The following is a 23472-nucleotide window of genomic DNA, read 5'->3' as shown; positions in this document are numbered from 1 at the left end:
ATAATGTTTGGGTATGCTATGCCTAAAATATGTGAACCGTAGGTGGGGAATGATTATGCATTGAGAGAAGGCAGTCATTCAAGCAAGTTGCATTTTAGGCGTTCTCTGCCGATCGTTAGTTATTTTTGCATTGACTGGCATGTAAACCAAAACTGCCCAAGCGATGGTTGATAGTTCCAGAACTTTGGTTTCTAGGGACGCTGTCCATGGTTCTGAAAACATGAAAACAGCGCACGTCTGGTCTGTGCATAGAATGCCAGATCAAAACATTGTGTTGGGCTCGCTGTCCATGGATCTGAAAATAGCGCTGAAACGTTGTAGCAAATACATTTGATACAGCAGATCAGAACAGAAACAACAATAATTATTTTGCCCGGATGGTCCAGCATCAACAGTTATTTATTTATGATACTGAATTGCACATTTTCACGGGGCAGAAGTCGTTCCCCTAGGTTCTCATACATGCAGCCACAACGATACTCTCTGCCTCTTTCCATTGTATTTTTGTGGTTCTTGGTTTCTTCATTTTTATATTTTATCACGAATGAGTCTGTCTTCAGTTTGCGATTTCCTTCATTGCCTCTTCGGCCAAAGTGCAACTGCAAATCAAACAACACCTTATTCAGGTGGCGTTGAAACTCCGGAGAATATCACCCATCTACTGTTTTGCAACAGTTGACAGATTGTTGTTTATCCCCTTTTGTGACAGCCATTCCAGAAAGCACTTCACTGCCCAGTTGGTCTGTCTTGATGTGGCTAGCTTCTTCATTTCTCTCATTTTCTATGTCGTCAATAGCAGCGCTAACGTTACTGATTTCTGCATCTCTAATGTTAAAGCTAATGTTTTTCTCATTTTCAAAAGCTGCATTCACCCAATTGTGTGGGTTATCCTTAGATTTATTCTTCAGACTTGCCCAGAGGGAATTGTTGATATGTTGTCAATTTTGTCTTGTCGATAACATTTGCTCTGGATAAATTCGGTTCTGGAGTGTCTTAACAACATTAAACCAACATATTTAGACGGACTTAAAGTGTCCAGAAATGTTTTATTCGTGTGATATGCAAATATACTTAATGAGATCGCCATATTTGCATATTTTAATAAGACATTTCAGGAAAATTATATTACAAAAACGTATTACTTGTGTCTACATTAAAATGGTAAAAGTGGATTGTGATATGATTATGGGGGGAAATGACCCTATTAGGGTGTGGTACCTGGCCTTAAAAAAAATGTTTGTCTTCCTCTTGTGAAAGTTCAATTCCAAATGTTTCCTACACCGTATCGCAAGCGAGGCGTATTTGTGTTTAGACAGAGCGTTTGGGCAGATTCGGAGCCTTGGTGCAAAAAGGGATGTTGAATGACGACTGTAACGCACGCAATGGAATTTTAGTAATTATAAGGGCCATATACAACATTGAGTTAATATTTTTATTTCATCTTTATTTAACTAGGCAAGTCAGTTAAGAATAAATTCTTATTTACAATGACGGCCTTCACCGGCCAAACCCGACGACGCTGGGCAAATTGTGCGCCGCCCTATGGGACTCCCAATCACGGCCGGTTGTGATACAGCCTGGAGGTAAGATGGTAAACATTTTTCTAGCTCTTGTAAAAATAAAAATAAACTCGCTGCATAAGGAGTTGACTGTATTGTGTACTTATACACTGGTATTTATTTTTGCTAAATCTTTAATGTATTCCATTGATAACAATAATACCCAAATAGGCTATGAGCTGAACATATGTATTTTGGCCCCATTAGATTTAGGGCCTCGCGTTTTCCTATTATTACGGTAACAGCGGGCATTCCTTGTCACGTGATCAACGAGAGCATCTTTTTGGTCCATTTTGGATGATAGCTGAGTCCTTGTAGCTAACCACGACCCGAAAATGACAAAATTGCAGTTTTTAAACGTATTTTTGACCGAGCGGCTTATGCTCGCTGCCCAGGAGATCTACAAATCTGTCGAAGACACGATTTTGGAATACCAAGAGGAGATTGCGCTCAGGGAGAGGGAGAACGACCATCTGAGACGCAGACTCCGAGACGCTGGGATTGAAATATGGCCAGGTTAGTAGCTAGCGTAGGCTATTATGCTAACGTTAAAGTTAGCGCCGAAGCCGCACGCTAAACCAAATTGGTTGCTACACTGTTGTAACGTTACATGCATTGCCAAGCAACTAAAAGGCAATCATACTTTTTTTTTTTGACAACCTTGTATTAATGTTGCGAAAACTAACTAACGTTAGCTAGTTAATGTTTTTCAGAAAGCTAATAATGGTAGCTACGCTAACGTAGCTCCTTCACGTAACTAGCCAACTAGCCACCTTTGTTCGTTAGCCAGCTAACTAGCTAGCCAACAAGTTATCTAGCTAGCTGCAGAGATTCAGACTCATTTGACTCAGCTGTTTTGTTTATCATTTCTGAAATCTAGTTCCTTTGATACGTAAATGTAGTTGATAGTGTTTTTCCTCGATCGTAAACCATATGACTGCCAAGTCCCTCCCTCTCTTCCATCCAGACCGTCAGTCTATGGCACAATTGGAGGAGGAGGATGGCGAGCATCCTCGCCGGGAGTGGAGCCCCAGCATGGGCCATGAGGAGCGAGTCCCCATCCTGATCAAGGAGAAACGGGAGCTCAGGTCCAGCCAGGGGGACGAGCAACTCCGGGGCCACGGCTCCTGCAGCACCCCAGAGTCCATGTTCACTCCTCCCCGCGTCACCAACGAATACCCCCAGGACCCTCCCCACTCCTCTAACCTGCCCCAGAACCCGTCGGTGGAGAACAGAGAGCGGGACCCTGGTCCCAGAAGCTCATCCAGACATGTCAAGTCAGAAGTGTCCCACAGAGGCTCATCATCATCATCTTCGTCCAACAGCGTCCCGCAGCCCCTCGCCACAGTCAACCCCAACTGCTCCAACGAGAACAACATTGACATCATTGGAGTGGAGAACGGAGGACAGATGTTGGTGTCTGGATCTAAAGGACGAGCTGGTGGGAGCAGAGGTCAGGGCTCCCACTTAGGTGACCAGGGCAGTAACGCGGCCGCAGAGTGTGGAAAATCCCCCCTCCAGGTGCACGTGTCATCGTTCTGCTGCAAGGTGTGTGGGGAGGCATTCAGCCACGTTGGACACCTGCATGTCCATGTCCAGGTGCACACTCGGGAGAAGCCGTATCGCTGCGGGGTGTGTGGGAAGTGTTGCAGCTCCTCCGGCAGGCTCCAGGAGCACGCCAGGAGTCACACTGGAGAGAAGCCGTTCCGCTGCCAGATCTGTGGGAAGGGATTCACCCAGATGGCCCATTTGAAGGTCCACATGCGGATCCACACGGGAGAGAAACCATACAGCTGCCCAGTGTGTGGAAAGTGCTTCAGCCGCTCCGACAAAATCAAACGTCATCTCCAGACCCACAGCCGTGAGGGCACTTACTTCTCAGGGCAGTAAGATGAGGGAGACCACCGGTGGTTGTGGGTGGTTGTTAATGAGCGACTGAGTCTGTTTGAATGAATGAATTACTGATTATGGGACATTTTTTAAAAGCTAAAATTGCTGCCATTAAGACGGCTTGTTATTTTTCTCTTTCTCTCAAAGAGCTAGGGATTCTGCGACTTTCTTAGAGAATGTTTTATCTCCTAGTTAACACTTCTCGCCATGCCATAGTTTCTCTCTCATGCAGTAGATTTGTATAGTCGATTTAGTATGTGTCCATTTACTTTTTGTACTTGTCACTGAATGGGATCATAGGGAATCTTTAAACACCAAATTGAACGATTTAGTAGCTAGTCTTTCTGAATGATTTAGTCTTTACTTTTAGTAATGAACTTGGTAGCATGATGATAATGAAGTCTTCCACTATGCGCCTTGAAACGGAGATGCATTCAGGCTTATAACAATAAGCAGCATTCCAAAACTTGGTGGTCTTGCCCCAGATGATTTGCACAGGGCTAATTTACACATAAAAAAAAAAAGTAATGTTTTTTTTCTAAATTTTTTAAAAATAAAGTATCACAGCTTCTTCTAAAACCCACTAATCTTATTTCCTCAGTCAGCTGGCTGAAATACGTAAGATGTTTTTATTTGTAATTCTATTTAAATGGCTAACCGTATGGGCATTGTCTATAAACAGTTGTCCATTCCTTGAGTTTACAAATATGAATATAAGTACACATATTCACCATTTGTTAGTTAGGGTCAGGTAGGTTTAGCAATAGCCCTGCCTGCTCGATTCAAGGTTTCTGTACGGTTGGTCACCAAAAGCCTCCCTGATACAACTGATGTTAAAGGACCATTTGCCTCTCTCCTTTGTCATCGTTGCAGAACTGTGTACTGCCACCTGAATTTCAGTCAACTAACTTATCTTACAATAAAAACATACTTATCAGTGAGGATTCAATGCAAAGACTGCTATTTTGCAAGATAAATGTTGCCTTGATAAGGATTGTTTTCTAATTCTGTATATGACCACTATCTATCCCCCACCTCTGATGCATATAGAGTGTGTGTCCTCTCTATGACCCGCACTACAGAATTTGACCAACAGATTCCCCAGCTGAGCCATACAGTATTACCCTGTATCTGAGCTGCTTGTTCCCGATTGTTGGTCCTGAGCTCAGCACTGCACATACTGTAATATTCACGATAGTAAAGATCTGTTCTTGATGGCCAGTTGTTTGTAAGTGTAACATATGTTTTGTTATAGACCAAGCCTACTCCTGGAATAAAAAGCACTTTAGATAGTTTATATTGCAAGTGCTTGTAATCTAGGGGTAGACTTAATCCAAGTCTTTATCAGAACTTGAGCAGTGCCTAGCTGAGAACGAGGCTAATGAACAAGCAGTAGGCCTATGGCCCGGACCAGAAACAAACCATTGTCCCATCCCCTAGGCAAGTGTCTTGGGCAATAGGTGCTTGGGGTTGTTACTAGTAGACAGGGTCTTTATCTCCTCTCAGGACTGAGGCTACTACAGTAGGCCCTCTAATTTAACCAGCATTCCTCCCCCTCCTCTCCCACACAGTTTATTCTGGGACACCGCTGCTCCCACACACACATTACTGTACAGTGTTGTATCATTATGTAATAAATGTAATTTTTTTAATAAAGTAGTCTTTGAGTACCTCGTCTAAATTGTCAGGTTCCTTCTACACAAGGCATAGCTGAGCTTTAGATTGAATAGTGTTAGAGTGCATTATCTGACAGCGGATCAAATGAAAGTTTGTTTGAACACATTGACTATCCTTAACCTAGAAGTACATTGTAACAAACTTAACTTTTATATCTTATGTTTAACTCTGTATTGTTGGAAAAGGACATGTGAGTAAAAGTTTTACCGTTAATCTACACCTGTTGTCTATGAAACGTGACAAATAAAATTTTATTTCGATAGCCACTGCAGAGAAGCTCAATCCCCAATCAAGATGGTGCTACCCATGCCTATCCAATCCTTTCTGATCTACAAAAGTGGTTAGGGCTTGATTTGGGATTCAGGGTTTAGGTATCACATACATCTATTCCAGAATGTATCTATAGAGCCTCACAGCGGAGGTGTCAAAACCTAGCGGAAAAACAGGGAAATGGGTCCAATTGTTTTTCTAGCATTCATTTTTCACACAGGGGATTTTAGAAATACTCCAAAGGCTGTGTTTTGTGTAGGCGTACGTACCCAGGCGTGATGTTTTGATAACCATGTAAATCTCTCTCAGACATGGTGACTTATCAATATAGTTGGCTCTATTTACTCTGATTTGAAAATGCTAATTAGTGTCAAAGCAGACATCATGCAAAACTACAAATCCCTGCATGTCATCTCTAGCTGACATCTTAGCTAACAGGTATCGTGTCAATTTAAAACTTGCACAAAACAGTTCACAGAATTGTCCCTCTTAAAGAAATGTAGACAATCCAGATATTCTTACCTTTGCCTCGATTTGGCAGTCTTGCCCAGATCGTGGCATTTGTAGTTCTTTAATGCTGGCCACATTAGGAGCTAATTTGTATTTCATTTTTGGGGGTAAATACAGGTGAATATATTGACAAGTCACCTTTTCCTAGAAATTTACAAGGCTATCAAAACGTCATGCCAGGGTAAGCCTACATGAAACACAGACCTTATTTTAAGTGTTTCTAAAATCACCTGTGGGAAAAACGATTGGAACCCTGTTAGATCACTAGGTTTTATGGGTATTATGACTGATACTGTGGTACTCTACTAATCTATTGTATTCCATGTGCTAATTCATTTGTCTCTTATGGTACAATTATTTCAACTGCCCCAGGTTCTCAAGTACTTACGGTAACTAACAGCGGGCCAATTTCTGATTGCGTCACATTCTCAAAGCGTTTTGTTTTGTCGAAGATTATCTATTATATTGACAAGATGGTCTACAGACCGATTTAACAATGGAAATACATGGAAACAGTCTAGATCTAGCCCATGATTTAATGTAGAAAACATCCCAGGAGGTTTGTGGCCCCTTATTGGGGAGCACGGGCTAGTGGTAACAGCTGGAGCGGCATTAGTGGAATGGTATTGTAATGTAGCTGGAGCGGCATGAGTGGAATGGTATTGTAATGTAATCGAACCCTCAACCTTCTAGCCCGAAGTCCAGCGCGCTATCGACTGTGCCCCAAAAGCATGCTCAAGCGGCAGTGTCGATATCCACGCTTATAAACCCAGGTTAGTTTCAATTTATTTGCCGTTCCATTCCAGCCATTATTATGAGCCGCCATCCCCTCAGCAGCCGCCACTGATTTCAATAAACAACCAGAAGTTGGAATCGGTTCAGGGAACGAAAGTGATCTCTAGTGTTCCAGAACAGAACCGTTATAGTGAAATCTTGAGAACCGGTTAATAATGTTATTTTTTTGTAAAAAAAAAACAAGATTCCTAATGTCTAGTATACAATTCTGTAATTCGGTTAAGTTATGACGCTAGTAATAGCCTAAACCACACGTGTCAAACTAATCCCACGGAGGGTCGAGTTTCTAAAGAATTCCACTCACCTGGTTATCTAGGTTTTATTTGAAAGGAAAAACCTACAGACCCTCAGCTTCAAGCCAAGCCTCCTCCATGTCCACTCTTTTCTCTCTCCCCACCCGTGAAATTTCAGTCGCATCTCAGCCCTGCACTTATTTGTCCATCAAACATGTAGACAACTAGTTTACCCGTGACATAGCAAGCTGCTCTAGCCACGCTAATTGGTGGACTAATTTAATTAGCTAAAATGTAAAACTGTTGATTTCACGGGTACAAAATGAAGGAAAATGAACTATAAGAATAGTTACTTTTTTGTTTTCGAACCGGTTCGGAACTTTATGCTGGTTGGACCAGTGGGACAGGACGAAATATATAGGGGTTCTGCTCAGAGAACAACGATTGGAAACCGTTAACAACCTAAGCATTATGAAACGTCCATTAGATCAAATAACGCTCACCTATCAAAATAGCAATTCACTTTTATCTTGACCAAATTCGATACTCTCGTTGCCCCTCATAACAAACAAACAAAATAATACTTGACACTTGGTCTGCTTAACGCTATAAATCTGGGAGGAGTCGAACCTCCCGCTTCGCCTCTTTCCTCTCTGCTTGTGTTTAGCGGGTAAATGTGCCCTGGCTGCCGTCGACTCTCAAAATGACGAAATTACAGTTTCTAAATGTATTTTTGACAGAAAGGTTGATGTTAGCTGCCCAAGATATATATAAGCAACTGGAAGAGACCATATTAGAATACCAGGAGGAAATATTCCAGGGGAATCGAGAGAATGATAAACTGAGACGCAAGCTTCACGAAAATGGGATTCCATGGCCAGGTTAGTAGCTAGCTTGCTCTAAGAAAATAACCCAGGGGTTTATAGGCGATAATTTGTGAAAAACTGGGCCAAGGTGTTCTGAGCATGCTTAGATACCTAATTAGCACAGGTGGTCGCCTCTGCCTAATGTAAAAAAAGAAAAAAATAAGAAAAAGGGCTGTAACATGAAAATATGGAATTGTGGGAATCCTAACCTTATAAAGGTGTGTAGTAATTTAACCTTTCGTTTTTTGACAATTCTTTATCGCTGATATGAAAGATAAGGGCCTTATGTTAACAAAACCGTACCACACCACGCATCACTTAACGTTCAGACCGAGTCGGGGCTCTTATTACCAAATCCCCCGGACAGAAGATACTTTCGTGAATAGTTAGCTATCTACTAGCCTATTCATAGCCGCTAACGTTTGCTGACTAGCAAGCTGTGCTGGCGTGGTTAATAAGCACATATGTAATTTGCTATTTTGTCTGTTATACACCGTTATGCTTCAGCTAACCAACAATTAATGTGCCATATGCCAGTGGCTATTTTGGCAGATTAGCTCTTTATCTCCAGAGACTGCTAGCTAGCATTCATGCCTAGCAAATCCCATAGATGTCTATACATTCTGTGTATTCTGTTTCTCGCTAGCTATGAGTTAACTCAAACTCAGAACTGGGTGGTAGCAGGTCGTGATGCTCAAGTAAAGGTGCCTAGCTAACAACACTGCATTTTCCCTTCTTGACTTTCAGACCTAGAGCCATTTTCTCCTGTAGAATCTGAGGAGGAGGAGGGAGCCATTGGGCATAAGCAGGAACCAGACCCCGGACAGACTTTGGAGAAGCAGGACGGAAGGGCCAGAAGGGAGGAAAAGCTGTTTAGGGGACTGGCCCCTCTGTCTAGATTCACTCCTTCTAATGGAAATGATGACTATGATCAGAACCCACCTCAACCCAGCTCACATCAGTTCCAAATACAAACTCACACTGGGAAGACTATAGAGGGAGGCTTTCTATCCAGCTCAACAACCTCCAATCCAATCAAAACAGAGACTGATAGATTGGGCGTCTGTCCATTGGATGATCCATCAAGTGACCCAAATACTTTCTCTTCAGGGAACCTTGACCTTTCGGCAGCACAGAGCGAGAACAGTGTAAGTATGATGGGGGTGGAAGGTGGTGACGAACTGCTGTCAGGATTTGAGGCTCTACAGATACCGCTACACACGGAAAATTCAAATTCCCTTCAAATCCACCACGACACATCATTGTGTTGCAAGGTGTGTGGGAAACCCTGTAGACACATGGGCCATTTAAATGAACATGTGCGAATACACACGAAAGAGAAGCCATTTCTCTGTGGCTTGTGTGGTAAGTCCTTTAGCTCGTCTGGGAGGTTGAAAGGCCACCAGAGGATTCACACAGGGGAGAAGCCCTACCAGTGTCATATCTGTAGGAAACGTTTCAATCAGACAGCGCACCTGAAGGTACACCTGAGAGTCCACACAGGGGAGAAACCATTTAGTTGTCCCGTCTGTGGGAAAAGCTTCAGTCAATCCAACAAGGTGAAAAGACACCTTGTGACACATTCTAGAGATGGCTCATTCCTACCAGGCCTATAAGGGAGATGTTTGTTTAAGGAAGTGAAATGTACATGATGGGAGTTCCAATTCTATTTCAAATCCATTCCGGTGTCGGAAATGTTTAGGCTACTGGTTTATAATGAGGATTTTAACGTGTCTTCCCAACCGTACAATGCATTTGAAAAGTATTTGGATCCCTTCACTTTTTTCTCATTTTGTTACGTTACAGCCTTGTTCTAAAATGGATTAAATAAATTTTCCTCATCAACCTACACGCAATACCCCATAATGACAAAGCAAAAACTGTTTTTTAGAAAAAACTGAAATACCTTATTTACATAAGTATTCAGACCCTTTGCTATGAGACTCGAAATTGAGCTCCGGTGCATCCTGTTTCCATTGATCATCCTTGAGATGCTTCTACAATTTGATTGGAATCCACCTGTGGTATATTCAATTTATTGGACATGATTTGGTAAGGCACACACCTGTTTTATATAAGGTCCCACAGTTGACAGTGCATGTCAGAGCAAAAACCAAGCCATGAGATCGAAGGAATTGTCCGTAGATCTCCGAGACAGGATTGTGTCGAGTCACAGATCTGGGGAAGGGTACCAAAAAATTTCTGCAGCATGAAGGTCCCCAAGAACACAGTGGCCTCCACCATTCTTAAATGGAAGAAGTTTGGAACCACTAAGATTCTTCCTAGAGCTGGCCGCCCGGCCAAACTGAGCAATCTGGGAAGAAGAGCCTTGGTCAGGGAGGTGACCAAGAACACGATGGTCACTGACAGAGCTCCAGAGTTCCTCTGTGGAGATGGGAAAACCTTCCAGAAGGACAACCATCTCTGCAGCACTCCAACAATCAGGCCTTTATGGTAGAGTGGCCAGACAGAAGCCACTCCTCATTAAAAGGCGCTTGGAGTTTTCCAAAAGGCATCTAAAGGACACTCCGACTATGAGAAACAAGATTCTCTGGTCTGAAGAAACCAAGATTGAACTCTTTGGCCTGAATGCCAAGCGTCACATCTGGAGGAAACCTGGCACAATCTCTACGGTGAAGCATGGTGGTGGCAGCGTCATGCTGTGGGGATGTTTTTCAGCAGCAGGGACTGGGAGACTAGTCAAGATTGAGGGAAAGATGAACGGAGCAAAGTACAGAGATTCTTGATGAAAACCTTCTCCATAGCGCTCAGGACCTCAGACTGGTGCAAAGGTTCACCTTCCAACAGGACAACGACCAACACAGCCAAGACAACACAGGAGTGGCTATAGGACAAGTCTCAATGTCCTTGAGTGACCTAGCCAGAGCCCGGACTTGAACCCGATCGAACATCTCTGGAGAGACCTGAAAATAGCTGTGCAGCGACGCTCCCCATCCAACCTGACAGAGCTTGAGAGGATCTGCAGAGAAGAATGGGAGAAACTCCCCAAATACAGGTGTGCCAAGCTTGTTGCATCATACCCAAGAAGACTCGAGGATGTAATCGCTGCCAAAGGTGCTTCAACAAAGTACTGAGTAAAAGGTCTGAAGACTTATGTAAATGTGATATTTCAGTTTTTTCTTTTGATAAATTTGCAGAAATGTATAACCTGTTTGTTTCATCATTATGAGGTATTGTGGGTAGATGAGGGGTAAAAAAAAACAATTTAATCAATTTTAGAATAAGGCTGTAGCGTAACAAGATGTGGGAAAAGTCAAGGGGTCTGAATACTTTACGAATGCACTATTACCTCAATGGCATTGTATATGTAAAGTATTTGTCAAGTTTGTTATTTTTAAATTGGTAAGCCTTACAAGTACAGAAATATAATTTCCTGTAATACATTTGTTAGTCGAAGGACTCAAACATCCAAACTATTCTCTTCATTGACTGACATCTATTGGTAGTGCATTTCAATGTTATTTACTTTGAATATTCTTCAAGCATTTGACTCCTTTCACACTGTATTTTGATACCTTTTGAAAAATCGAAATAACGCTATTTTGTCATTTTAGGCCTTTAGGCAAGTAGCCTAGTGTAGGCTAGTGACCTTCATAAACAGAAGTGCAATGTGATCTTGGTGAAAACAGTTATTGGACAGTTGGATGTGAATGGGATGTTTTGGACATTTTTGTGTTGTGTGTTTTAGTAAATAAAGGTCAGAATTGTTGAAACAAAACATCAGATTTTTTTCGTTTTTATTTAGTGGTGGGTGTTTGGATGAAAGTCGTCCCTTAAAATGTTAAGCCTAGATGTCAAGAAGGTTTTAGAATCTGCAAAGTTGGGTGCTGCTGATTCAATGCCAAGAAACAACGCTCCAAAGTGGGAAAGCTTCATAATCACTCAATCAGCTTCACAGTGGTCGGTTGACTTAAAATATTCCTTTAGTCGAGTTCAGTATGTAGAACTTATAGAATCTATTCTGGGAACAGACAACTATACAGGCTATGTCTGGTTTTGTGGCCTATCCACCATCTCAACTGTTCACCCCTCTTCTCAATTGTGAGGTCCCCCCCAGAAAATGTTAAACCATTCATAATAAATGTAATAATCAAGAAAGTCTTGTATATATTTTCTACCTATGTGGGTTCCAGGACTATGAGAACACTGATGACTTCTGGTGCTGTGCGGTGTGGAAGGAAAGCAAGGAGGAGGTGGAGGGTGTGGTTCCCAGTACCTGGGTGGTGGGCAGGAAGGTCATTTCGCCTTCAGCCAATGGCAGGAAAGTCCTGAAAGAAAGACACAAGCCAGGAGCCAGTTGGACAGCATATGACCTTGTTAAGGTTAAACTATTCTGAGGTACTGAAGCATCTAACCCACCACGTACAGTGCATTCAGAAAGTATTCAGACCCCTTGACTTTTTCCACATTTTGTTACATTACAGCCTTATTCTAAAATGGATTAAATAGATTTTTTTCCTGATCAATTTACAAAAATACCCCAAAATGACAAAGTAAAACAGGTTGTTTAGAAATTTTAGCAAATGTATAAAAAAATAACTGAAATATCACATTTACATAAGTATTCAGACCCTTTACGCAGTACTTTAAAGCAATTCTGGCAGCGATTACAGCCTCCAGTCTTCTTGGGTATGACGCTACAAACTTGGCACACCTGTATTTGGGGAGTGTCTCACATTCTTCTCTGCAGATCCTCTCAAGCCCTGTCAGGTTGGATGGGGAGCATTGCTGCATAGCTATTTTCAGGTCTCTTCAGAGATGTTCGATTGGGTTCAAGTCCGGGCTCTGGCTGGGCCACTCAAGGACATTCAGACACTTGTTCCGAAGCCACTGCTGTATTGTCTTGGCTTTGTGCTTTGGGTCGTTGTCCTGTTGGAAGGTGAACCTCTGAGGTCCTGAGCGCTCTGGAGCAGGTTTTCATCAAGGATCTCTCTACTTTGCTCCATTCAGCTTTCCCTCGATTTTGACTAGTCTCTCAGTCCCTGCTGCTGAAAAACATCCTCACAGCATTATGCTGCCACCAACATGCTTCACCGTATGGGATGGTGCCAGGTTTCCTCCAGAATTGATGCTTGGCATTCAGGCAAAACGGTTCAATCTTGGTTTCATCAGACCAGAGAATCTTGTTTCTCATGGTCTGAGTCTAAGCGGGCTGTCATGTGCCTTTTACTGAGGAATGTCTTCCGTCTGGCCACTCTACCATAAAGGCCTGATTGGTGGAGTGTTGTAGAGATGGTTGTCCTTCTGGAAGTTTCTCCCATCTCCTCAGATGAACTCTGGAGCTCTGTGAGTGACCATCCGGTTCTTGGTCACCTCTCTGACCAAGGCCTTTCTCCCCCGATTGCTCAGTTTGGCCGGGCGACCAGCTCTAGGAAGAGCCTTGGTGGTTCGAAAATTCTTCCATTTAAGAATGATTGAGGCCACTTCTTGGGGACTTTCAATGCTGCAGACATTTTTGTTACCCTTCCCCAGATCTGTGCCTCGACACAATCCTGTCTCAGAGCTCTACGGTCAATTCCTTCGACCTCATGGCTTGGTTTTTGCTCTGACATGCATGAAAATGTAATTATGTTGAAACCATTGGAAATATAACTGATGCGTGCCACTGCACTGTACGGAGATTATGAGGTGCAAGCCGTTGCTGTGCGCTCATTGGCTCTTATTTGAGCTGCTTCTCGCTCTGTTTGCTACAAATATACACTGCCGTTCAAAAGTTTAGGGTCACTTAGAAATGTCCTTGTTTTTGAAAGAAAAGGCACATTTTTTGTTTAATGTTGTAGATGACTATTGTAGCTGGAAATGGAATATTTAAAAAAAATTGAATATCTACAGTGGGGGGGAAAGTATTTGATCCCCTGCTGATTTTGTACGTTTGCCCACTTGCAAAGAAATGATCAGTCTATAATTTTAAGGGTAGGTTTATTTGAACAGTGAGAGACAGAATAACAACAGAAAAATCCAGAAAAACGCATGTCAAAAATGTTATACAATTATTTGCATTTTAATGAGGGAAATAAGTATTTGACCCCTCTGCAAAACATGACTTAGTACTTGGTGGCAAAACCCTTGTTGGCAATCACAGAGGTCAGATGTTTCTTGTTGTTAGCCACCAGGTTTGCACACATCTCAGGAGGGATTTTGTCCCACTCCTCTTTGCAGATCTTCTCCAAGTCGTTAAGGTTTTGAGGCTGACGTTTGGCAACTCGAACCTTCAGTTCCCTCCACAGATTTTCTATGGGATTAAGGTCTGGAGACTGGCTAGGCCACTCCAGGACCTTAATGTGCTTCTTGAGCCACTCCTTTGTTGCCTTGGCCGTGTGTTTTGGGTCATTGTCATGCTGGAATACCCACCCACGACCCATTTTCAATGCCCTGGCTGAGGGAAGGATGTTCTCACCCAAGATTTGACGGTACATGGCCCTGACCATCGTCCCTTTGATGCGGTGAAGTTGTCCTGTCCCCTTAGCAGAAAAACACCCCCAAAGCATAATCTTTCCACCTCCATGTTTGACGGTGGGGAGGGTGTTCTTGGGGTCATAGGCAGCATTCCTCCTCCTCCAAACACGGCGAGTTGAGTTGATGCAAAAGAGCTCCATTTTGGTCTCATCTGACCACAACACTTTCACCAGTTGTCCTCTGAATCATTCAGATGTTCATTGGCAAACTTCAGATGGGCATGTATATGTGCTTTCTTGAGCAGGGGGACCTTGCGGGCGCTGCAGGATTTCAGTCCTTCACGGCGTCGTGTGTTACCAATTGTTTTCTTGGTGACTATGGTCCCAGCTGCCTTGAGATCATTGACAAGATCCTCCCGTGTAGTTCTGGGCTGATTCCTCACCGTTCTCATGATCATTGCAACCCCACGAGGTGAGATCTTGCATGGAGCCACAGGCCGAGGGAGATTGACAGTTCTTTTGTGTTTCTTCCATTTGCGAATAATCGTACCAAATGTTGTCACCTTCTCACCAAGCTGCTTGGCGATGGTCTTGTAGCCCATTCCAGCCTTGTGTAGGTCTACAATCTTGTCCCTGACATCCTTGGAGAGCTCTTTGGTCTTGGCCATGGTGGAGAGTTTGGAATCTGATTGATTGATTGCTTCTGTGGACAGGTCTTTTTTTACAGGTAACAAGCTGCGGTTAGGAGCACTCCCTTTAAGAGTGTGCTCCTAATCTCAAGCTCCTAACCTATATAAAAGACACCTGGGAGCCAGAAATCTTTCTGATTGAGAGGGGGTCAAATACTTATTTCCTTAATTAAAATGCAAATCAATTGATAACATTTTTGACATGCGTTTTTCTGGATATTTTTGTTATTCTGTTTTACTGTTCAAATAAACCTACCATTAAAATTATAGACTGATCCTTTCTATATCAGTGGGCAAACATACAAAATCAGCAGGGGATCAAATACTTTCCCCCCCCCACTGTACATAGGCGTACAGAGGCCCATTATCAGCAACCATCACTCCTGTGTTCCAATGGCACGTTGTGTTAGCTAATCCAAGTTCATCAATTTATAAAGCTAATTAATTGATCATTAGAAAACCCTTTTGCATTTATGTTAGCACAGATGAAAACTGTAGTTCTGATTAAAGAAACAATAAAACTGTCCTGAAGATCTCGTACAACGCTGTGTACTACTCCCTTCACAGAACAGCGCAAACTGGCTCTAACCAGAATAGAGTGGGAGGCCCCGGTGCACAACTGAGCAAGAGGACAAGTACATAAGTGTCTTGTTTGAGAAACAGACGCCTCACAAGTCCTCAACTGGCAGCTTCATTAAATGGTACCCGCAAAACACCAGTCTCAACAGTGAAGATGCATCTCTGGGATGCTGGCCTTCTAGGCAGAGTTGCAAAGAAAAAGCCATATCTCAGACTGGCCAATAAAAAGAAAAGATAAAGATGGGCAAAAGAACACAGACACTTGACAGAGGAACTCTGCCTAGAAGGCCAGCATCCCGGAGTCGTCTCTTCACTGTTGACATTGAGACTGGTGTTTTGCGGGTAGTATTTAATGAAGTTGCCAGTTGAGGACTTGTGAGGTATCTGTTTCTCAAGGACTTGTGAGGCATCTGTTTCTTGCTCAGTTGTGCACCGGGGCCTCCCACTCTTTCTATTCTGGTTAGAGCCAGTTTGCGCTGTTCTGTGAAGGGAGTAGTACACAGCGTTGTACGAGATCTTCAGGACAGTTTTGTTTCTTTAATCAGAACTACAGTTTTCATCTGTGCTAACACAATTGCAAAAGGGTTTTCTAATGATCAATTAATTTGCTTTATAAAATTATGAACTTGGATTAGCTAACACAACGTGCCATTGGAACACAGGAGTGATGGTTTCTGATAATGGGCCTCTGTACGTCTATGTAGATATTCCATAAAAAAATCAGCCGTTTCCAGCTACAATAGTCATTTACAACATTAATAATGTCTACACTGTATTTCTGATCAATTTTATGTTATTTTAAATGGACAAAAAAAAAGTTATTTTCTTTCAAAAACAAGGACATTTCTAAGTGACCCCAAACTTTTGAACGGTGGTGAATGTTGTAACTAACTAACACTAATCTTAAAGGGATAGTTTGATATTTTGGCAATTAATCACTTTTTACCTTTTTCATTCTGGGTAAGTAGGACAAAGGGCGTAATTCCCCAAATCTCTCACTATCAGAAATATTTAAAATTAACTAAAGTAAATCTCACTCTTAAAAGTTAATATTCTGTTAACTCGTACCCAAATAATGGTGACTCATCTTACACTGGTATTTGTGGCCAAAGTATAAATTAGAGAGAAAAAAAAAATATATAAAAATATATAAAAAAACAACTTCTATCTCAAGCTGACTGTTTCAAAATTGCTTGCTATTTCCTCATAGAGGATGATGTCAGTAAATGTAAGATATAAAAAAAAATACCTTATTTGGGGTCACTGAATAAGATACAATTATGCTGGTCTCACTTCCCTCTTTATTTTTTTGTTTTACGCTAAGGATTGGTCATATACTATTGGTTAACAACCAATACTCAAAATGCTTTAAATACAGCTTGAGCTACTCTGTATGGTTTCAGAATCTCTGGAGGAGTGTGAAGGGTACAGTAGGTCCAGTGATGAGCTGACTGACAACGGAGACAACACGTGAGCCCGACACGCAGACAAAAAGGAAGACGAAGACGGACGAGGGACACGTTACTGGTCAGTGTGAGACGTCCTAAACATAGACGCCGATTAATTAGGATCGTTTATGTAGAACAGTGTGTTGAACTAACATTTGATTTCCATAAACTTTTACAAAAGACACTGGGCACATACCTCAAGGAGGACCCCATGGAGATGGGACACACAGGCGAGAGAATGTTTCGATTGTATTCGGCCACACAGGTGAGAATGTTTCGATTGTTTTCGGCCACTGTTTTACTTTCACTGTACTAGCTATATGTATGAAACACAATTTTGAAGTGTTACATGAAGTGTAAGTGTACTCAAACATGTATACTCATTGCCTGTTTGTTGAAAGTTGTTGCAGGTTCATCAAACTCCCCTCTGCTCTCCTCTTCAACTTTGAAACCCTGGAGGAAAGTTCTGCAGTTCTAGAAGCAGAACCTCATCTCGATCCCTACATCTACCAGTGTTCTTTCCCATTGGCTTGCCACACACATGGTCTATGTCAGTTTGAGGCGCTGTACACTACATGACCAAAAGTATGTAGAACATCTCATGCTCGTCAAACATCTCATTCCAAAATCATGGGCATTAATATGGAGTTGGTCCCCCCCCTTTTGCTGCTATAACAGCCTCCACTCTTCCAGGAAGGCTTTCTACTAGATCAGGTATTCCCACCCCTGCCGTCGGGGGTACGCCAAATAAAAAAAGTAATTCACATTTATTAAAAAGAAAGGTGAATCTGTACTGATGGCGCAAAGGCCATGACTGGGAGACATAGTGGAGTGGTAACGCTCGTGCAAGCAGTTGCTCCCGACACCACTTGGGTACACATCCACCGAGGGGCTTTTGCTGCCAAGGGAATGCCTGGCAACATGAAAGACATTTTAGACACTACAATGAAAATGGTTAGCTTTGTTAAAGCAAGGCCCCTGAACTCTCGTGTATACTCCCGTGTGGCTTAGTTGGTAGAGCATGGTGTTTGCAACGCCAGGATTGTGGGTTCAATTCCCACGGGGGACCAGTACGGAGAAAAAAAATGTATGAAATGTATGCATTCACTACTGTAAGTCGCTCTGGATAAGAGCGTCTGCTAAATGACTAGAATGTAAATGTAATGACCCAGTCTGTACACTCCCATGGATTCTGCTTCTGTTCTGTTTTGTCTTCCCTGTGGCTCAGTTGGTAGAGCATGGTGTTTGCAACGCCAGCATGGTGTGTGCAACGCCAGAGTTGTGGGTTCGATTCCCACGGTGGGCCACTACAAAATAAAAATGAAATGTATGCAAGGTAAGTCGCTCTGGATAAGAGCGTCTGCTAAATGACTAAAATGTAAATGTATTTTCTGCACTATGCAATGATATGGGCAGTGACCATGTAACGCTTGTTATCAAGGGGCAAAGTATTGACCCTTTTTTTTTTTTTTTAATTGAGAGGCGAGTTTAAAGTTTTGACTGACCATCATTTTCACTTGTCTGACCGCTTGCATGATGAGTTTCTCACACGACTGGCCTATCTTGGTGATGTTTTTTCCAGCCTGAATGATCTGAATCTAGGATTACAGGGACTCTCCGCAACTATATTCAATGTGCGGGACAAAATTGAGGCTATGGTTAAGAAGTTGGAGCTCTTCTCTGTCTGCATTAACAAGGACAACACACAGGTCTTTACATCATTGTATGATTTTTTTGTGTGCAAATGAACTCAAGCTTACGGACAATGTCAAATGTGATATAGCGAAGCACCTGAGTGAGTTGGGTGCACATCTACACAGGTACTTTCCCAAAACGGATGACACAAACAACTGGATTCGTTACCCCTTTCGTGCCCTGTCTCCAGTCCACTTACCGATATCTGAACAAGAGAGCCTCATCGAAATTGCAACAAGCGGTTCTGTGAAAATTGAATTTAATCAGAAGCCATTGCCAGATTTCTGGATTGGGCTGCGCTCAGAGTATCCTGCCTTGGCAAATCGCGCTGTTAAGACACTGATGCCCTTTGCAACCACGTACATTTGATTGAGGTCAGGGCTTTGTGATGGCCACTCCAATACCTTGACTTTGTTGTTCTCAACTTTGGCAGTATGCTTGGGGTGATTGTCCATTTGGAAGACCCATTTGCGACCAAGCTTTAACTTCCTGACTGATGTTGCTTTATATTGAAGCTATTTTCCTACCTCATGATGTCATCTATTTTGTGAAGTGCACCAGTCCCTTATGCAGCAAAGCCCCCCTACAACATGATGCTGCCACCCCCGTGCTTCACAGTTGGGATGGTGTTCTTCGGCTTGCAAGCCTCCCCCTTTTTCCTCCCAACATAACGATGGTCATTATGGCCAAACAGTTCTATTTTTGTTTCATCAGACCAGAGGACATTTCTCCAAAAAGTACGATCTTTGTCCCCATGTGCAGTTGCAAACCGTAGTCTGGCTTTTTTATGGCGGTTTTGGAGCAGTGGCTTCTTCCTTGCTGAGCGGCCTTTCAGGTTATGTCGATATAGGATTCGTTTTACTGTGGATATAGATATTTTGTACCTGTTTCCTCCAGCATCTTCACAAGGTCCTTTGCTGTTGTTCTGGGACTAATTTGCACTTTTCGTACCAAAGTACGTTCATCTCTAGGAGACAGAACGCGTCTCCTTCCTGAGCGGTATGACGGCTGCATGGTCCCATGGTGTTTATACTTGCGTACTATTGTTTGTACAGATGAACGTGGTACCTTCAGGCGTTTGGAAATTGCTCCCCAAGGATGAACCAGACAATTTTTTTCCTGAGTTCTTGGCTGATTTCTTTTGATTTTCCCATGATGTCAAGCAAAGAAGCACAGAGTTTGAAGGTAGTCCTTGAAATACATCCACAGGTACACCTCCAATTGACTCAAATTATGTCAATTAGCCTATCAAAAGCTTCTAGAGCCATGACAGCATTTTCTGGAATTTTCCAAGCTGTTTAAAGGCACAGTCAACTTAGTGTATGTAAACTTCTAACCCACTGGAATTGTGATACAGTGAATTCTAAGTGAAATAATCTGTCTGTAAACAATTGTTGGAAAAATGACTTGTGTCATGCACAAAGTAGATGTCCTAACCGACTTGCCAAAACTATAGTTTAAGAAGAAAATTTGTGGAGTGGTTGAAAATCGATTTTTAATGACTCCAACCTAAGTGTATGTAAACTTCCGATTTCAACTGTATAGTGTATATGTTCTGATCAGCCTCTCTTGTGTTATTCAAGCCTTGACGACTCATTCAACGAGGAGAGCTACCTCATAGAGGGTGGACCACACTCTTCTACCTCATGTAAGACAGGCATAGTCTAATGGGACTGTGTGAATGTTCCCCATATGAGGGTGTTGATATGTTTAATAACACATATTAATATGTTACACGTTTTATTGTATATTATTGAAGAGAATACATAAACCTTCTGTATGTGATTTACTTCCTTGCTTATTCCACTCTAGCTTTTTTTTAGGGGATGCGGATTTTCCTTCCACAGTCCAGAGAGGGAGCATACCTAAGGTATGTGCTGCAGCTGAAGAATGTAACCTTGGCACTACCAATGCCAAAGCGGATAGATAAGAAGTGCTGTGGAATTAAATGTCCTCCCTCTGAAAAATGATTTCTGTGTTTTTAGTGGACAGGATATGATAGGAAACCTTTTAAATCCAACCAAAAGTTTTCCTCTTCCAAATGACCGTGAGTATAACGTTTATTTATTCAATCTGGTCAGTCGCACAGAAATGCTTAGTGCATATGTCGCGGAACCACATTAAGCCTATTCCATGTTTAAAAGCCATTTCCATTGAGCATGCTTTTCAGTCAAGGTTTAGGTTTAATCAGGATCTGGGAAAATGGCCCATAAAGATACAATTCCATTGTACCACATTCTGACACCTCCAGAGTTCCAGGAGCTGGTCCTGGGTCTGCTGTTGGACATCAGTCAGTCAGTGAAGGAGCTGGTAGGATGGGTGGGAGTTCTGTAACACTGGGATTCTACTGAGGATTCTGGACCTGGAACAGACTTCCAGTTTGATGTGTGTAGAATCCTGGAAGACATGGCCAACCTGGAGAGAGTTCTAGAGCCTCCGGAGGTAGCTGCCCAGATGGTATGTGCATCTGCAGAGGAGCATTGAATGACAAACTGGCATCAATGAATTTACCTCGACTTAAAGTTGTAGGTGTAACTCCAATACATATTGAATAATTCATTTTTTTTGTTTTTTTTTGTTTGTTTTTCAGAAACAGTTCCTGAGTAGGATCGGTGGGAACACGTTGAGGGACAATGTCACTGGAGTGATGGAGAGGTGGACACACACAGTGGCTGAAATACTGTTGTACTCCTGTGTAAATCTCTCTTTCTGTGACTGCTATTTGATGGGTAACAGTGTTCTCTTACTAGGCTGATGACCAATGAAGCTATGAGCAACTTCAACATGAAAGGAAGGAAATGGACCAAGAAGAGTTCTCTCACACTCCCTGAGCAAAATCTTTATTGGTAAGAGTACAGAGTATATAAGCAGAGTGGAGCGGTCGGAAATAACGCTCATCGCTCACTGAGCCAGCGCTCCACATCCTTTCCAACCGCACCAGAAAAAAAAAAAGTTCTTCAAACACAGAAGAAAAAAAACAGCTCAAAATTTGCTCCATTCATTCAAATCATCATTTCACCAACACCCATCTATTTTTGTGACTACCTGGACCTACCATTTGCTTTCGAAATATTGAAACCAAACTATATGATTTGAATCAAATGTATTTTAATAAACATGAAAAGGTGACTGTAAGAAGCGCTTATCATTTCAAATAGGCTACAAGTCGTATTAAACAACATATGAACACACTCTAAATAGGTCAGAAGCCAGACAGGTACTCTGTGAAGGAATGGAAATTAATTATTTAGGCCAGTGGTTCCCAAACTTTTTATAGTCCCGTACCCCTTCAAACATTCAACCTCCAGCTGCATACCTCTCTAGCACCTGGGTCAGCGCACTCTCAAATGCTGTTTTTTGCCATCATTGTAAGCCTGCCACACACACACTATATGATACATTTATTAAACATAAGAATGAGAGAGAGTTTTGGTCACAACCCTGCTCGTGGGAAGTGACAAAGAGCTCTTATAGGACCAAGACACAAATAATAATAATCAATAATGTTGCTCTTTATTTAGCCATCTCACATATAAAACCTTATTTATCCATCAAAAATGGGGAATAACTCACCACAGGTTAATGAGAAGGGTGTGCTTGAAAGGATGCACATAACTGCAATGTTGGGTTGTATTGGAGAGAGTCTCGGTCTTAAATAATTTTCCACACACAGTCTGTGCCTGTATTTAGTTTTCAAGCTAGTGAGGGCTGAGAATCCACTCTTACATAGGTAAGTGGTTGCAAAGGGCATCAGTCTCTTAAGGCGAGTCGGATCAGCGGGGCCCTTTGGTTTGGGCTATACGGCGGTGAACCGCTTGATGGGCCAGGACGAACTGAGCTATCAACTCGTTCATGCTGATGCTGCATAAACATCAACTCTGATCTGAACACGTTATCCGAATGCCCACATTCTCCACCACTTATGGCAGACCAGGGGGTTTGGTCAAGACGTTTACACAGATCAGACACAGACAAAAATTGTATTAGCTCGGTTTCGCGATGTTTATTTAAAAAAATGAAATAATAATAGTTCCTCCAGAATACCATCTTCTGGGCTCCGGGGTCTTGCTGTATCCTGTGGGGAACAAAACCCAACTCCCTCTTGTATCTCTTGTGTTGAGCACGACTATACAGAAGTAACCTCTCTTCCCCAGTCCCCACCCCATGTGCTGCCCTTCTGTCCGCTGTATGGTACTCGTCCAGCTGGTGAGCAATCAGCCCCTTGATTACTCACAAACCACAATCAGCCCCAATTAGTCCTGGCCGGAGAGCCCTTCGAGACCTGGCACGTCCAGCAGAGGGATCCATCGCCGCGTGATGTAGACTCCATCTGTCACCAGGCCTCGACAAGTCTCCCCTGGTGGCCAACCTGCGGAACGCCATAATCCCTAATCCCTAACTAGTGTTCTCTCCTCTCTGAACCTCTGCCTATATTCCAGACTTCATCATGATCACCCACCCATATGCCACTGAGTCTGCTGTACTGAATACGCCCCGGACAGACGTGGAGGGGGAGGCCTACAAAAAAGTTGTAGCTATTATTTATCCTCTGCGGTAGTAGAGTATTAATTAATTGATAATGCCAGAGAAGCCGGTGTTTTGGAGGATATATGGGCACGTGTCCGTCTCGTGCCTGCAAACCGTGCCAATATATCCTCAACACTGAGGGCATTATCACTTTTATTCAACGGGCCACCAACATATCAAATAATGATTTACATATTTTCATTAAAAATGTTATTTTGATTAATTTATTCATACTATTTCATCCTTCAACAAGATATAGTCCCGACACAAATCTAGGGTTGCTACCCAATCCAGCTGGTCATTCGTTCTATTGGTTCG

At 42.5% G+C, this 23472-nt stretch overlaps 1 protein-coding gene and 1 long non-coding RNA gene across 2 annotated transcripts; both read left to right on the top strand.

Moving 5' to 3' along the window:
• Positions 1-1826: 1826 nt before the first annotated feature.
• On the top strand, positions 1827-5119 carry LOC106582692 (uncharacterized). The gene is made up of 2 exons (XM_014165995.3): positions 1827-2075; positions 2527-5119. The coding sequence occupies exons 1-2, from the start codon at positions 1895-1897 to the stop codon at positions 3447-3449; spliced, it is 1104 nt and encodes a 367-aa protein (XP_014021470.1). The 5' UTR covers positions 1827-1894; the 3' UTR covers positions 3450-5119.
• Positions 5120-7549: 2430 nt separating this feature from the next.
• On the top strand, positions 7550-22520 carry LOC123729714 (uncharacterized). The gene is made up of 11 exons (XR_006761417.2): positions 7550-7815; positions 8548-8948; positions 11955-12159; positions 16888-17011; positions 17114-17197; positions 17334-20275; positions 20440-20497; positions 20613-20674; positions 20879-21084; positions 21218-21282; positions 21378-22520. It is a non-coding gene; the product is annotated as an uncharacterized LOC123729714 (long non-coding RNA).
• The last annotated feature ends 952 nt before the right edge of the window (positions 22521-23472 follow it).

Source organism: Salmo salar, chromosome 22 (genome assembly GCF_965601325.2).
Source record: "Salmo salar chromosome 22, fSalSal1, whole genome shotgun sequence".
In the NCBI taxonomy this organism is placed as follows: Eukaryota; Metazoa; Chordata; class Actinopteri; order Salmoniformes; family Salmonidae; genus Salmo; species Salmo salar.
This window is presented reverse-complemented; position numbering and strand designations above follow the sequence as displayed.

Coding starts and splice junctions, on each gene's coding strand:
- LOC106582692 (XM_014165995.3), top strand. CDS start 1,895: ATGACAAAATTGCAGTTTTTAAACGTATTTTTGACCGAGCGGCTTATG. Junction 2,076..2,526: donor TGGGATTGAAATATGGCCAG/GTTAGTAGCTAG, acceptor TCTTCCATCCAG/ACCGTCAGTCTATGGCACAA.